The 16,026-nt window shown below is 37.1% G+C and overlaps 1 protein-coding gene across 3 annotated transcripts; it reads left to right on the forward strand.

The window, feature by feature from the left end:
- Nucleotides 1-304: 304 nt before the first annotated feature.
- Nucleotides 305-15,723, forward strand: LOC124386841 (receptor-type tyrosine-protein phosphatase H). 3 transcript variants are annotated; one of them, XR_006926031.1, is made up of 10 exons: nucleotides 305-355; nucleotides 476-579; nucleotides 673-1,775; nucleotides 3,853-4,569; nucleotides 7,637-7,882; nucleotides 8,484-8,735; nucleotides 9,137-9,388; nucleotides 9,664-9,930; nucleotides 10,035-10,389; nucleotides 11,943-11,999. XR_006926031.1 is itself a non-coding variant. In XM_046850825.1 (10 exons), exons 3-10 carry the CDS (start codon nucleotides 1,745-1,747, stop codon nucleotides 15,213-15,215), a joined length of 2,169 nt encoding a protein of 722 aa, XP_046706781.1. In that variant the 5' UTR covers nucleotides 305-355; nucleotides 476-579; nucleotides 673-1,744; the 3' UTR covers nucleotides 15,216-15,723. The 3 variants fall into 3 exon arrangements, 2 of the variants coding, with proteins under 2 accessions (XP_046706781.1, XP_046706782.1); XM_046850825.1 differs by lacking the exon at nucleotides 11,943-11,999 and adding an exon at nucleotides 15,088-15,723 and having other exon boundaries at nucleotides 10,035-10,310; XM_046850826.1 differs by lacking the exon at nucleotides 11,943-11,999 and adding an exon at nucleotides 15,088-15,723 and having other exon boundaries at nucleotides 3,856-4,569; nucleotides 10,035-10,310.
- Nucleotides 15,724-16,026: the final 303 nt, after the last annotated feature.

The raw sequence follows: 16,026 nt of genomic DNA on the forward strand, positions 1-16,026 counted from the left end.
GTTTTTCATTTCAGAATATCATGACAAATATTTTTTTTTTTTACACAACACATTCTTTTATCTTTTGTTTAGCAAAAGTTAACAAACAGTGTTTATTCCCACATTTTCTAAATCCTAAAAAAAATATACAAACACAAAAAAAGAGCATTAATACCTGGACTTTCTCTTGGGCTACTCGGTTGTCTATCCTTGATGACTCATTTAATTTTTAATGTGAAATGCTGTTCTTTATTCACCTCCCTACCTCTTTTTATTGTAGAATCTTCAGGCATTGAATCTCAGGTCACTCGAATGCTGAATCAAGTAAAAGATTAAGATTGACTCCAGTTCCGAGGAGGAAATCTTCATTTTACAAGTGAGTGGATGATGAATTCACCTGTATAATATAATCTTCTTTCCTACCAATTTTGCATTGATTTATAATTTATTTACTGAAATCCTCAACAAAAAAAACCCTTTAAATCTGTGACCCTAGGTTCGTGGGAAAGACAGATTCAACATGCTAAAAAAAATTAATGACAGTTTGGAGCTAATGGACATGATTCCTACTGCGGATAAGGACAAATACAGACAAAAACGGTAAGAGCTTGTTTATTTTCTCCAAGATTGTTATATCCTGACGTGTTTGTGTTAAAGCTTCAGATCTGACTGCTGTCATTTCATTTCTTTCAGTACTTTCAAGACCTTGAAAAAGTGTGAAAAGGGGCCTCAGCGTATAAGCAGTTTGAAACGGCTTTTTCAGAAAGACGAGAAGACAGACACCGACTAAAAATGCGCCATTTGCTTTATTGTTTTGTTTTTGTATGAGTCATTCCTTGCTTTTTGTTTTTCGGTTCAGCGTATTCACTGCCTTTTTAAAAAATTTGAAGATGGGTGACAAATTGAAGAAATAAGCAACCTTTTGAACAGCTTGAACAATGCATGTTGGTCTTTTTAAATAAACCGGAGCATGGAATTTTGTACTGTGGTATTAATTTGCAGTGAATTCACTTAAGGGAAAAAAAACCCTTAATCTTAACCTGGACCTTAATGCCTTAAAGAAATGCTCTCAACAGCTGCAGTTGTTTGTTTGTTTTGGGGTTTTTTTGACACCCATGCTTCTATATGTACAGCTTTTTTATTTCAAGTTTGTTCTCCAATTTCTGTTTTAATTTTAATGCATTTTGATGTTAAATGTTCAATGTGTTTTTTTCTTTGTCTTCAATCAAGTCATTCCAGGTATTTTTTTTAATACATGATAAAACGTTTATTTTGCTACCCTGATGTTTATAAAGTTTTTTTTTACTGAAACACTTTATTGATTATTGTTAACAATTTATGCTGCGTTTATGTCCACATTCACAGCAGTTCATGTTTGGTTCTTTTTATATTTTTGCTAAATAAAAATTGAATATCAAACAAAGCAAATAAAAACATTCTCTTTCTAAAAAGGAAGTTTGTTACTTTTGGCACCAGTACTTTGCCTAAATGCAAATAATATTATCTATGATAATGATTTCCTTGTGCTTTTATCTCTTCACCATACACTCAACCTAGGATGTGTTTCCGAGTATGGTTCAAGCTGAGCTTTTGTGAGAGAGTCACGTTTTTTTTCCTTTTCCATGTACAGGATTTTTTATTTTATTAATTTATTAAGTTTTGTTGTTGCTCTACAGAACTTTTAATTCAAGGTTCTTTGTTTAATTGTCCTGATCTGTGACCATCATCTATAACGTAATCTCAGCATTTTCAGACACTTTGTAAAATGTTATTGCTGCCGTCTTTGCTCTTAGTGGGTAAGTTGCAAATTTGAGTTTTCTACAAATATTATGCAGTAGTTCCTGGTAAATTAATACAAAAAATAAATCAGTGTTACTAATTCATGCATAATAATTCTCTGAATAAATATTGAATAACTCGAAGACAAAAAGAACATTATTAATTAACTTATTTAACAAGTACTATTACTATAACCATAGAACATGATTCTAAGAAATTACTATATTCCAGTTCCTGGAATAACCTGTAATTTGCATGAACATGGAGACCTATTCTTTAAAATATTTCCAAGTGTTCATCATTAACTCGTAATTTAATTCGCTCGATGTGTGTGGGCTAAACCTGTAACTTTAAGCAAGTAAATTAATAATGTTCTTAAGTGATAATTTATATGTTAAGGTTGTGTTTCTGGTTCTACCATTTTTGGGTAAAATATATGTTTAGCAAATAGGCAGTATTGCTATTGGACTTATTAAACCTTTAGCATGTCTGGTTCCTAAAATTCCTGTATTCATTTTGCATTTAGTTCACATGCTTTCTATGTAAATCCATAATAATTGATAATCTGATATCACCTGGTTAATGGATGAATAAGATGAATGGTTATGTGATATTAAAACAAATATAAAGCACATAATAAAAATTTATTCTTATTTTTATATTTTGGATTTGTACGCTTTCTGAAGAAATATGGCAAAATGAAGTTGCTTTGGAGCGTTTCTTAGATCAGAAATAAAATTCTCAAAACTACTTGTTTAAACTCCACATCATTTAGTCATTTGTGCTCTTCATGAGACCATTTCTCGTTGCTTTGATCGAATTGCGAATGCTTTTGTACATCATTTAATCGATTTTGTAGTGCCTGCTTTTTCCTACTTTATCAGTTGTTTGTCATGTTGATCAAAATGTATTATACTGGTTTCACCTAAATGGTTTTAACCCCCAAAACATTTCGCCATCAGTTCATTGCATAAGTAATTAAGTACAAAATGGTTAAACCAGTTTTCAGAATGTGTCAAGCTCTTCTTCACAGTTCTATTAAACTTTTTTGGTGAATGTGTCTTGAATTGATGAATTGTGCAGATGAACCTTGAAGAGGCGTGTTCACTTTCAGATCAACCAATAATTAACTAGTTCTCTAAAATAGGTCAAGGCTGAATCTCGTGAACCTTTACTGTAATTGGCGAGTGTATATAAAAAGAGCAAAACACAGATTTACAATTGTTGAAAATTGATGAACAACTAGGAAACGAACATGGTTGAGAGCCAAGAAAAATAAAAAAGTGTGAATCCTGTCCAGTCTCTTACAATCAATATCCCACATACAGTAATGTGTAAATTTGTGCTGTTGAAATTCATAGTTTCCAATTCAGTCTCGTGCCTCAGCCTCATTTGTGGCAATGATATGTTCATTGATAAAATACTTACTTTTGAGAGAAGTACTAAGGATTTTGAGCAAAAAAACAGGCTTTTGCAAGAAATCCAATGTATTGTGCTGTTTGTACACATTGTTTTGAGAATGCACTTACTGATTTGAAAATCTTAAGGATGATTCGAGAAATGCTCCAAAGCAACTGAGAAAAACTGTAAGTGACAGTAGTGACTGCATTAATAATAATTTATCAGGGCAAATTTAAATAAATTTTAAGTTGAAAATTTATTTGGTCACATGCATACACAGTATGACATGCCATGAAATTTACTAGACAGGATGGTGTTAGGAAATTAATTACCATTGTGTCAGCTTAAGCACATTTTTATTGTGAATAGACCTTTACTCCTGTTCAAGCCAACTAAATAACTGGAGGTTGAGTATTGAGTAGGATGTTCCAACAGCATATTTAATTGACATAAAAAGGCTTAATATATTAATTTGTGGCTAAAACTTCAGTAATCTGCAGCATGTCATTTCATTGGCTCTGTACTCTACTATATATTTTTTTCTTTAGTTATGCTGTGATCAACTTGTGATCTGTTGGCTTGTGTAAACTACTAAACAAGTTTTCATGAGTGTACAGTTGTTTCTTTTAGCTATGCCATATCTGCTTAATATACAGTACTTAAAAAAACCTGTATGCTTTCTTGTCTCTTCAGCAGTCTCCATTAGTTGTGCAGAGAGGGATTATTTTTACAAAGAAAATTCAACTACATGGGAAAATGCTAGGTTTCAGTGTCAGGCCTGTTACAAAGACTTAACCACCATCACCCCAACAAATGCAGAGTTACTTTCTATGAACCTTACCTCAGACTATTGGATTGGTCTGCGCAAAAATGTAACAGGTTCAAAGTTTTGGTCTCGGTGGGCAAACGGTGAACCTGTTCTCTATCAGAATTGGTATCCAGGCCATCCTATCCCAATACCAAAGCCAGAGCCACCCCCCTGTTCATGTCCAACACCACCGATAATTAACACAACAAAGACAGAGGCAAAGCAGTGTCCAGTCTTTACTGACCTCTGTGGCTGTCTAAATTCATTTAGGAACACCAATGATTCGGAATGGGAAAACTCAACAATGTCCAACCAAACTGTTAACAGTACAGTGACTGGAATGATGTTCTGTCCATCCTTGGCGAAGCTCTGTGACTGTTTAAATACATCTAAGGCCAAAGAAACTTCCATTTTAGCATCCACAACGATGTTTACCACAACATATTTTGTTCCAAGCACAACTCCTCCAATGATTGCATCTACCATCCTCCCTATCAACGTAGAACCTAAATATATTGAGGATTCCTGTGTGACTCTGCTAAGCTTTGGCATGTGGCAGGAAAAACAGTGCAATGAATCCCTGCCCTACATCTGCTATGATGGTAAGGACTGTCATGATTATTTTAACTATGTATTTCAACACTACCACAGCTTCATCAGCACACACAAGACTTCAATTCATTTTTATTTGTTAGTTTGACAGCAGTGTCGAATTGGGTGTCTTTACCATGTTTATCATTAAAATCAATTGCAGCCTTGCATTTTCCCTATGTATGGAGACTTTTGGCTTTTCCTGTATACTATTTACATTTTCACATTACTAAAAAATACAGGTTAGTGCCTGTTTGTAATAATCACATTTTGTAGTGTATTAAGAAACTGTGGACTGATTTTATATGCTGAAGTTAGAGAAGAGGTTTTCTCTATTATTATACAGTTTATTTGTAATTTATTCGAACATCTAACTCTTAAACCAGGTGAAATAAAGTATTTAAATAAGGAGCTGGAATTTGTGAAACACGAAACAGCCAGTGTTGACATTTTTCAAAAGCAGGATTTGAAAGTGTAGTCATCATGCTGTGTTTGTTGTTTAAATTACCTGCCCTTTTTAATCCAAGTGTATTCCAAGATACAACTCAAAGAAGCAGTATTTACATGCATAGCTATTCTACATTCTGAGGAATTTTGAAGCAAGCAGATCATTCAAGGAAGGATACAATGACACTTCCTATGAAGACATAATGAACAGCATCCTAATGATCCATGGATGACAGTCAAATGTCAAAGAGCAGGAAGAGCAGGAAGGTTGCATCCCACCTGTGTCCATCATTATGTGGAGCAGCAATCTCGGGCAGGGACCCTTTAAAAGTAAGCTTCCCATGAAAGGGTGCTCTAAGCTAGAGATTCAAGGGATGGTAAGCTGAAGTTGGCCGGACCCCCTTCGGTGGCCTATCACCTGCATCCGAATTGGCGCTCTATTTTTGTCTACCCACAATTTTCTCTGCGACCCCGTGATGGGCTTGGCTGTGTCAGGTAAAAGAGTATGATGGCTGAACCTGTCAGGTTTGGGCGACATGCAGGAAGTGGAAGTGATGAATGCTGCTTATGACCCCGCTAAAGGTCTGTTTGGTCAAGCTCTCAAGAAGATGAGAGAAACCAGCACATTCAGGAAACAAGAGGATGAAACTTTTAACTTCTGTTTACCCTGCAAGCTGACACCGAGACTTCCCTCTCAGCCAGCACGACAGGGCTTTGCTGCAGCCGCAGCAAAGGGAGACCGAGGGGTGCGAGGATGACAAAGACTGGCCAGCATCCAAGATCAGATGGCTCGGGACCATGGGGATTTGTGGCTAGAAGCCGTCCCCCCCAGCCCAAGGAACGAAAGAAGAACCGTGCAACCTGACACGCGAATGTTCCTCTGTCCTCCTCTCTCCGCCTGCAAAGAGAAGGAGGAGGGAAAACAGCCTGGTTCTGAGTTCCGTAAGGGCTTTCTCCTTAAGTATTCCTCGTGTTCGAGGAACTCACACAATGTGTTCAGACATATTCCAGTTTAGACATCTAGGCAATATAAATTGCAGCATTGCATCCAAGCCACTGGCTAAGGGCGATATGCAGTTAAAACAAACACAATAAATGTGGCACTTTCGCATCCAGGCGAACAGCCGAGGTTGATACTTTGCGAAACTTCAAAGGAAGTATTAAGCACGCCTAGTCTGACCGCTGGAGGGAGTGCTCGCTGTTGACGTCATCAACGCGCGACCGAAGAGGAAGAAAAGTATACAGGGGTGCTCTTTCTGCTTGAAACCAGGGTAGTGCACAGAGTATCTGGGGCTCAGTATAGATTTCCTCTCCTCTCACGATGAGAGAGAGGAGAACCGCATCTCTCATACAGTGTCTATCCCATTTTTTAGAATGGGACAGTGGTCTCGTTCAGGGTGTGCTTATGAATGCTGTGCTTAATGGCCTCGGTAATTTGTGTCGTACATCTAGGACTTCTTATGATCAGAGATTTTCAGCGATGGCCAATGGTAAAGCCCCATGACTCTTTGGTTGGGGATTCCCTTGGGGGTGGTATCATTGAGAGTTACTACAACGTCTTCAGAGGGCTGGGGAGCAACCCTAAGCCGAGTCACATTGTCCCTTTCCAATGTTCAGTGGGAGACATATGTCTTCTCCAGCATTTGCTAGATAATGGGAAAGCCTTTTCTACTTTGAAAGTATATCTAGCAACTATTTCTGCATCTCATGTCGGGTTTGGTAGCGAACCTGCAGGTTGGCACCTTTTAATAAGTACATTTATGAAAGCAGCCCATGTAAGAGGCCCATGTCCAGGCAGATGGTCTTAGAGACTTTTTTTCAACACGCTTTCAAGCCATTAAATGGCATAGGGTTGAAATTTCTCTCTCTTAAGACAAAGCTGTTTGTAGCTCTGGTGACAGCGAAGCGTGTCAGCAGGTTGCAAGCCCAGGCTCACAAAAGTTTCCTTTCGCCCTAACCCAGCATTACATAAAGTACATAAAGTAGTAGATTCTTCTTATAGATGTCCCGATGCAGAGCTTTCAGCTTTCCACCATCCTCCATTCTCTTCTCGGAACGATGAGAGGTTGAATTCCTTATGTTTAGTGTAAGCTCTCCGTACATATGTCAAGAGAACAGCAGGCTTCAGGAAGAATGACCAGTTGTTTGTGTCTTGGGCTGCTCTTTACAAGGGGAAGCTGTTGTCAAGACAGTGGCTGTCCCACTGGATTGTTCAGGCTATATCTCTAGCATATAATTGCAAAGATTTTTTAGGCGCCTGAGGGTCTAAGTGCGCACTTTACTAGGGGTATGGTGACATCATAATGTAATCCTGGGTTCTTTAAAAACAGAGTGAGGTGTTTTACCAACACTTCCCTCCTTGCACAGGAATGGGAAGAAATCTTGCTACAATGATGTTGTAAGCTGAGTACCTGAGTAGTAAAGATGTGGCGGAGCCTGGTCTCAGGTTGACCTGTCTGTCAAGACAGACGTGTTGTCATAGGCGCTTCTGTAGTTGGTCAACCCCGAAGCGATTCCTATAGTGAAACACCTCACACTGTTATCAAAGAACCTGGGATTATGTTAAGTAACTCATTGTTTTTTCTCCTCAAACATTTTCTTCGTTCTTCATGCTGTACCCATTTTCTACAGACCGATTTTCAAGTGATCTGAAAATCTCCAACTTGACAAAAACAGAAGGTCTTTTGAGTTGGACGAAGGCATCTGGAAATATTACACACTACATTATAGTGATCAATGGGAAGCTTAAAGTAAATGTTACAAATGATTTAAAATACCAGATCAGTGGCATGGATCCAGGAACTTTCTACACAGTGCAGGTAATCCCTGTGAAGTGTAACCGGGCCCTTAATGATCAGAGAATCTCCTACTACACATGTGAGTAAAATCAAGATATAAACCATTCTCTTTTAGGAAGGAAGGGAATTTGCATGGGTAATTTTGTGTGGTATTTTTAAGTGTATCGGCTTTTCTTTTAGGAACAACAACTCAATGTTGCCCTTCAGACTATCTATGACACTTGTAACAAGCAAGACATTGGCTTGCTCTTTTTTTTTTTTTTTTTTCGTATCTAGAATTTTTAGTATATATTTTTTCATAAATGGGTGATGTGCCATATACTTGAATACGGCTGTTATAATAAGATAAAATTTACTTTATAAAGGAGAGTGCCCATATAGACAAAATGCATTCACTCTCCTAATCTGTCTTCATCTTAAATGTGGAATCTTTTACTTGTTATTTATTTCGAAATTTGTTTGTCTCATTATTTCCTGAACAATAAAACCAACATCCTTTTTTTCCCTTTAAATACCTAGTACTTTTGTCTAATGTACTAACAGCACCACTCCTTGGATTTAATATTTTATTGAATGCTTTCTCTTGCATCACATATTTAAACTTTTTAAGTATTGTATTATTATTTCTCACTTCTGCAGTTGTATGTAAGAATCACATTTCCATTATATCTTTCTTTTAGTGCCAGAGGAGATCAGAAATCTCACTATAGTGAGTGTGGAAACAAACACGATTACTCTCATTTGGGACGTATCAAAGGGCACTGCTGTACACTACTTGGTAAATATTCAGCCGGATAATTTAAATAAAACTTCCTCTTCAGCGAATTACTCTATAACCAGTCTACGTCCAGGAAAAATGTACAGTATCACAATTACAGCTGTGGTCAATGAAACTGTTTTTGGAGACTCGGCCAAAACTACGGCTTGCACAAGTGAGTAATGCAGTTACCCTATTACACATGATAATACGATCAGTTCTGATATTTGTATGTACCTAAGGATATATTAATTCTTTAGATGATCCAGATTAGAATAGAACTAAGAAAAACAATATAGGCAAAAATGTATATTATTCAGATGATTAGTTTTGTAAATTGAGCAAAATTAAATTTATATCTATGACGAATTTAAGGATGCTATTTGCAGCCGAAAATTATCTTTATTCAAAAATTTTTTAAACTATGAAAAAATTTTAACAAATAAGACATTTTGCTATTGCCCAAATTTAAAATAGAAGAAATCAGCATTTTTCAATTACTGCCTTTTGTCCAAAGTGATTTGTTTTCTGGGTATTTGTCTCTAATATTTTTTCTACTTTTCAATAATCAAACAGGGCCTTTAAAAGTGATGAATCTTACTTCTTCAAACGATGAAAATGATACCATCTTTGCCAGTTGGGTTTACCCTGACTCCAACAACAATCTCATCTATAACATTACTCTAGACAACAAAAATCATTTCGGACCTAATCAAACCATAACTCTGTCCAACCTCACAGCGGGTACTATATATACATTAACTGTGTCAGTAAGTGTGGCAGGATGCAATGAGAGCGGAGAAGTAGCTTCTATCAGTGCCTATACCAGTGAGTCAAAAATTCCTCCTATTCTCTCTCTTCAATTTTTTTAGCACTCTTATTACTTATTCCACTCAAATATTTATAGTATAATAGATCTCTTAAACAGTAATGGCTTTTTTAACAGCTGGCCCTGCAGTTCAAGCTGTCTAACACTTCACACTGTTTAACCTATTAAAGATAACCATCTATTCAATTACCATCTAATTAAATGTTTCCAGTTGGGATTTCTGTGAAAATAATTGCCTTAAAATGTGTCTTTTTTTTGTTGTTGCTGTATTTAGTACCAATGTCAGTGAGCAACCTTGAACTGAGCAGTGGGAATGACAGTATTCGTGCAAGCTGGACCCTTTTAAATGGAAATTATGCTTGGTTCAAAGTGACCATCTCTAGTAACATGATTCTAAACTCTTCTGTTTCAAAGACTACAAACTATCTGAATTATAATTTCACCTCTCTGAAAGCAGCAGCTCTGTACACTGTTAGTGTTATTAATTATGTGCAGAAAGACCTCAAACCAAGTCATCCAGTTACTAAATCAATTTATACCAGTAAGTGTGAATAGCTTTCATGCCAACAAATGTAAATAACAGCTTTGATTCAAGGAAACCGAAGATTGTAAAATATCTGGTATCTGTTTTTGTTCTGTTTTTAGGACTCAATGCACCTGGTAAAGCCAGTGTACAAGGATTAAACAATTCGGCATTAAATATAAGTTGGGAAGTACCAGCGAACTCACAAGAGGTTCAAAATATTACTTATAGGGTGAAATATGTTTCTGATTTTTGGGGAGATAGTGGAACCCAAGACATAATTGGAGAAACCTCTGTTATCATTGGTGGACTGAAATCTGGCACCAAGTACAGATTTAATGTTACAGTCTTTGCTGATAATTCGGAGAGTCTTCCATCTCAAACCTATGGATTAACAGGTGAGGAAATTACGTAGGTCTTCTTGCCTACAAAGCCCAGGTAATAATTTTCTGCTGTTATTAATTTAGATTCACCGCATGTACAGGGAGTGCAGAATTATTAGGCAAATGAGTATTTTGACCACATCATCCTCGTTATGCATGTTGTCTTACTCCAAGCTGTATAGGCTGGAAAGCCTACTACCAATTAAGCATATTAGGTGATGTGCATCTCTGTAATGAGAAGGGTGTGGTCTAATGACATCAACACCCTATATCAGGTGTGCATAATTATTAGGCAACTTCCTTTCCTTTGGCAAAATGGGTCAAAAGAAGGACTTGACAGGCTCAGAAAAGTCAAAAATAGTGAGATATATTGCAGAGGATGCAGCAGTCTTAAAATAGCCAAGCTTCTGAGCGTGATCATCGAACAATCAAGCGTTTCATTCAAAATAGTCGACAGGGTCGCAAGAAGCGTGTGGAAAACCAAGGCGCAAAATAACTGCCCGTGAACTGAGAAAAGTCAAGCGTGCAGCTGCCAAGATGCCACTTGCCACCAGTTTGGCCATATTTCAGAGCTGCAACATCACTGAGTGCCCAAAAGCACAAGGTGTGCAATACTCAGAGACATGGCCAAGGTAAGAAAGGCAGAAAGTCGACCACCACTGAACAAGACACACAAGCTGAAACGTCAAGACTGGGCCAAGAAATATCTCAAGACTGATTTTTCTAAGGTTTTATGGACTGATGAAATGAGAGTGAGTCTTGATGGGCCAGATGGATGGGCCCGTGGCTGGATTGGTAAAGGGCAGAGAGCTCCAGTCCGACTCAGACGCCAGCAAGGTGGAGGTGGAGTACTGGTTTGGGCTGGTATCATCAAAGATGAGCTTGTGGGGCCTTTTCGGGTTGAGGATGGAGTCAAGCTGAACTCCCAGTCCTACTGCCAGTTTCTGGAAGACACCTTCTTCAAGCAGTGGTACAGGAAGAAGTCTGCATCCTTCAAGAAAACATGATTTTCATGCAGGACAATGCTCCATCACACACGCCCAAGTACTCCACAGCGTGGCTGGCAAGAAAGGGTATAAAAGAAGAAAATCTAATGATATGGCCTCCTTGTTCACCTGATCTGAACCCCATTGAGAACCTGTGGTCCATCATCAAATGTGCGATTTACAAGGAGGAAAACAGTACACCTCTCTGAACAGTGTCTGGGAGGCTGTGGTTGCTGCTGCACGCAATGTTGATGGTGAACAGATCAAAACACTGACAGAATCCATGGATGGCAGGCTTTTGAGTGTCCTTGCAAAGAAAGGTGGCTATATTGGTCACTGATTTGTTTTGTTTGGTTTTGAATGTCAGAAATGTATATTTGTGAATGTTGAGATGTTATATTGGTTTCACTGGTAAAAATAAATAATTGAAATGGGTATGAATTTGTTTTTTGTTAAGTTGCCTAATAATTATGCACAGTAATAGTCACCTGCACACACAGATATCCCCTAAAATAGCTAAAACTAAAACTACTTCCAAAAATATTCAGCTTTGATATTAATGAGTTTTTTGTGTTCATTGAGAACATGGTTGTTGTTCAAATTAAATCCTCAAATAAAATTAATCCTCAAAAATACAACTTGCCTAATAATTCTGCACTCCTGTATATAAAAAGGTATAGTATGTTAATTATTCATGTTCAGTTTCTATGTACTACTTCATTTATGCAGTTACTAAATCAATTTATACCAGTAAGTGTGAATAGCTTTCATGCCAACAAATGTAAATAACAGCTTTGATTCAAGGAAACCGAAGATTGTAAAATATCTGGTATCTGTTTTTGTTCTGTTTTTAGGACTCAATGCACCTGGTAAAGCCAGTGTACAAGGATTAAACAATTCGGCATTAAATATAAGTTGGGAAGTACCAGCGAACTCACAAGAGGTTCAAAATATTACTTATAGGGTGAAATATGTTTCTGATTTTTGGGAGATAGTGGAACCCAAGACATAATTGGAGAAACCTCTGTTATCATTGGTGGACTGAAATCTGGCACCAAGTACAGATTTAATGTTACAGTCTTTGCTGATAATTCGGAGAGTCTTCCATCTCAAACCTATGGATTAACAGGTGAGGAAATTACGTAGGTCTTCTTGCCTACAAAGCCCAGGTAATAATTTTCTGCTGTTATTAATTTAGATTCACCGCATGTACAGGGAGTGCAGAATTATTAGGCAAATGAGTATTTTGACCACATCATCCTCGTTATGCATGTTGTCTTACTCCAAGCTGTATAGGCTGGAAAGCCTACTACCAATTAAGCATATTAGGTGATGTGCATCTCTGTAATGAGAAGGGTGTGGTCTAATGACATCAACACCCTATATCAGGTGTGCATAATTATTAGGCAACTTCCTTTCCTTTGGCAAAATGGGTCAAAAGAAGGACTTGACAGGCTCAGAAAAGTCAAAAATAGTGAGATATATTGCAGAGGATGCAGCAGTCTTAAAATAGCCAAGCTTCTGAGCGTGATCATCGAACAATCAAGCGTTTCATTCAAAATAGTCGACAGGGTCGCAAGAAGCGTGTGGAAAAACCAAGGCGCAAAATAACTGCCCGTGAACTGAGAAAAGTCAAGCGTGCAGCTGCCAAGATGCCACTTGCCACCAGTTTGGCCATATTTCAGAGCTGCAACATCACTGGGTGCCCAAAAGCACAAGGTGTGCAATACTCAGAGACATGGCCAAGGTAAGAAAGGCAGAAAGTCGACCACCACTGAACAAGACACACAAGCTGAAACGTCAAGACTGGGCCAAGAAATATCTCAAGACTGATTTTCTAAGGTTTTATGGACTGATGAAATGAGAGTGAGTCTTGATGGGCCAGATGGATGGGCCCGTGGCTGGATTGGTAAAGGGCAGAGAGCTCCAGTCCGACTCAGGCGCCAGCAAGGTGGAGGTGGAGTACTGGTTTGGGCTGGTATCATCAAAGATGAGCTTGTGGGGCCTTTTCGGGTTGAGGATGGAGTCAAGCTGAACTCCCAGTCCTACTGCCAGTTTCTGGAAGACACCTTCTTCAAGCAGTGGTACAGGAAGAAGTCTGCATCCTTCAAGAAAAACATGATTTTCATGCAGGACAATGCTCCATCACACACGTCCAAGTACTCCACAGCGTGGCTGGCAAGAAAGGGTATAAAGAAGAAAATCTAATGATATGGCCTCCTTGTTCACCTGATCTGAACCCCATTGAGAACCTGTGGTCCATCATCAAATGTGCGATTTACAAGGAGGAAAACAGTACACCTCTCTGAACAGTGTCTGGGAGGCTGTGGTTGCTGCTGCACGCAATGTTGATGGTGAACAGATCAAAACACTGACAGAATCCATGGATGGCAGGCTTTTGAGTGTCCTTGCAAAGAAAGGTGGCTATATTGGTCACTGATTTGTTTTGTTTGGTTTTGAATGTCAGAAATGTATATTTGTGAATGTTGAGATGTTATATTGGTTTCACTGGTAAAAATAAATAATTGAAATGGGTATGAATTTGTTTTTTGTTAAGTTGCCTAATAATTATGCACAGTAATAGTCACCTGCACACACAGATATCCCCCTAAAATAGCTAAAACTAAAAACTACTTCCAAAAATATTCAGCTTTGATATTAATGAGTTTTTTGTGTTCATTGAGAACATGGTTGTTGTTCAAATTAAATCCTCAAATAAAATTAATCCTCAAAAATACAACTTGCCTAATAATTCTGCACTCCCTGTATATAAAAAGGTATAGTATGTTAATTATTCATGTTCAGTTTCTATGTACTACTTCATTTATGCAGTTTTAAGGCATTTTATTAGTATAAATAAAGTGGTCCATAAGTGTAAAATGCAATATTAAACCAAAAAGATGAAAGTAAATCAAGTATACAATATTATAATTGGTAGGATGCTATTTTAGCCTTGCTTTGCATTTCATTTATGTGAGAATGCAAATTCTAAAAACCCACCCAAAGTAAGTTCTGTTGCTGGGTTATACAGAATAAAAAATACTATCAATAATAACCAGTAATTTCACTGTTAGATTGTTAAACAGATTAAATATTCCATTCATCCAGTTTCTATTTAGTTTATAAGATGATAGTGTGTGTGTGTGTGTGTGTGTGTGTGTGTGTGTGTGTGTGTGTGTGTGTGTGTGAGAAAGAGAACGTGAGAGAGCGAGAGAGAGAGAGAGAGAGAGAGAGAGAGAGAGAGGCTGTTTCATTAGCAAACAATGGCCCATAATTACAATCAAATGAACAAATCACAAATGTATTGACTTGTACACGGGTATGGCATCGTATTTACAGGTCTTTACTGGTAATTGAACCGCAATCCTATTTATTCACAAGTGCCCAATTTCTGCCATTCAACTGCCATACTTCATTCAAAAACATAATTAGCAGTTACTAGATATCTTGTTGTTACTCAAATCAATCAACAGCTAAATTCTTTGAGGCTATAAAGAATTGTTATTAATTATAATCAATAGTTTGCAGGACAGAAGACTTTTACTTGTGTTAGTGTGATTGTTTTTAGTTTGATGTGGCTGTTTGGTAACATCCTGCAAGGCAAAAATCCAGAAAATGAAGTATGACCATGGCATATCCCAAAAGCACACTTGGTGTTATCACTGTCATTTAAATATAAAACACAGTGCTACTGCTCTGAGAGGCTTTATTATTATAAATTTAAAATAAATGATCCCCTTATGAATGGTTCTTTTCAGGAACTTTGTATAAAAACAACCTTTTTTTTTTTTTTTTTTTTTGTGCAGACGCAAATATTAGAACTCTGACCCTTACAATGCTGTGCTCCTCTTCCACTCAACTTTACTGCATGAACAACACCACTATGCAAAATGTCCTGGACCAGGTGAGTGATAAATATAAAAATGAACAGTAGAGAAGCTTAACAAAATTATTATTACCAAAAGGCTGTAAGAAAAGAATAATTTTACCCCAAAAATTATCCCAAATTCTACTGATTCTTGTTGAGAACTGCTTACTTCGGCCCACTAACCTTTTTTTTAAATGATGATGACGTCTTGTTGAGCAATGATGGCAAGATTTGACTTAACCGTCAGCAAACCAGACACCAAATAAACAGAATTAACTTTTAAAAATATTGTTCCATATAAGTTTTTATCTTCTTTTCATATTCTGTATCATAGAATCCAGATTCAGTTACTGGTTTTACAATGAAATAGCCATGAGCTTGATAACAATGTGTAAATAGCTGGAATACTGTTGTAGTTTTCAGACACCTCAATAAAATGAAGTGCAGATGTAAAAATGAAGTGCTTATGAAGGCAATCATTTATCATTTGATACTTTCAGGTGAACTATAATGTTCATTTGAGTGTATGAAGCATGCTGTTTTTTCCTTTTAATACTTTTATTTATGAATTGTGTCTTTTTTTCACAGCTACACAGTCGCATAAATGATTCATTTATGGATAATGTTTTCTGGAATCTTACTTTGAAGTGGAGTGACTGATATATATGTGATATATATATACTGTGTGTGTGTGTGTGTGTGTGTGTGTGTGGTGTTCCCAGACTTATCAAAGCAAAATGGTATAATCATTTGTGTACATACATACCTACCTACATTTATGTATTTACTCATAACATAATGTTATATTTGATAGATGACATAATTAACAAATATTATTTATGTACATATAAAGGCATATTCAATCTCATGTAAAATA

The sequence above is a fragment of the Silurus meridionalis genome, chromosome 6, assembly GCF_014805685.1.
Source record: "Silurus meridionalis isolate SWU-2019-XX chromosome 6, ASM1480568v1, whole genome shotgun sequence".
Taxonomy (NCBI): Eukaryota; Metazoa; Chordata; class Actinopteri; order Siluriformes; family Siluridae; genus Silurus; species Silurus meridionalis.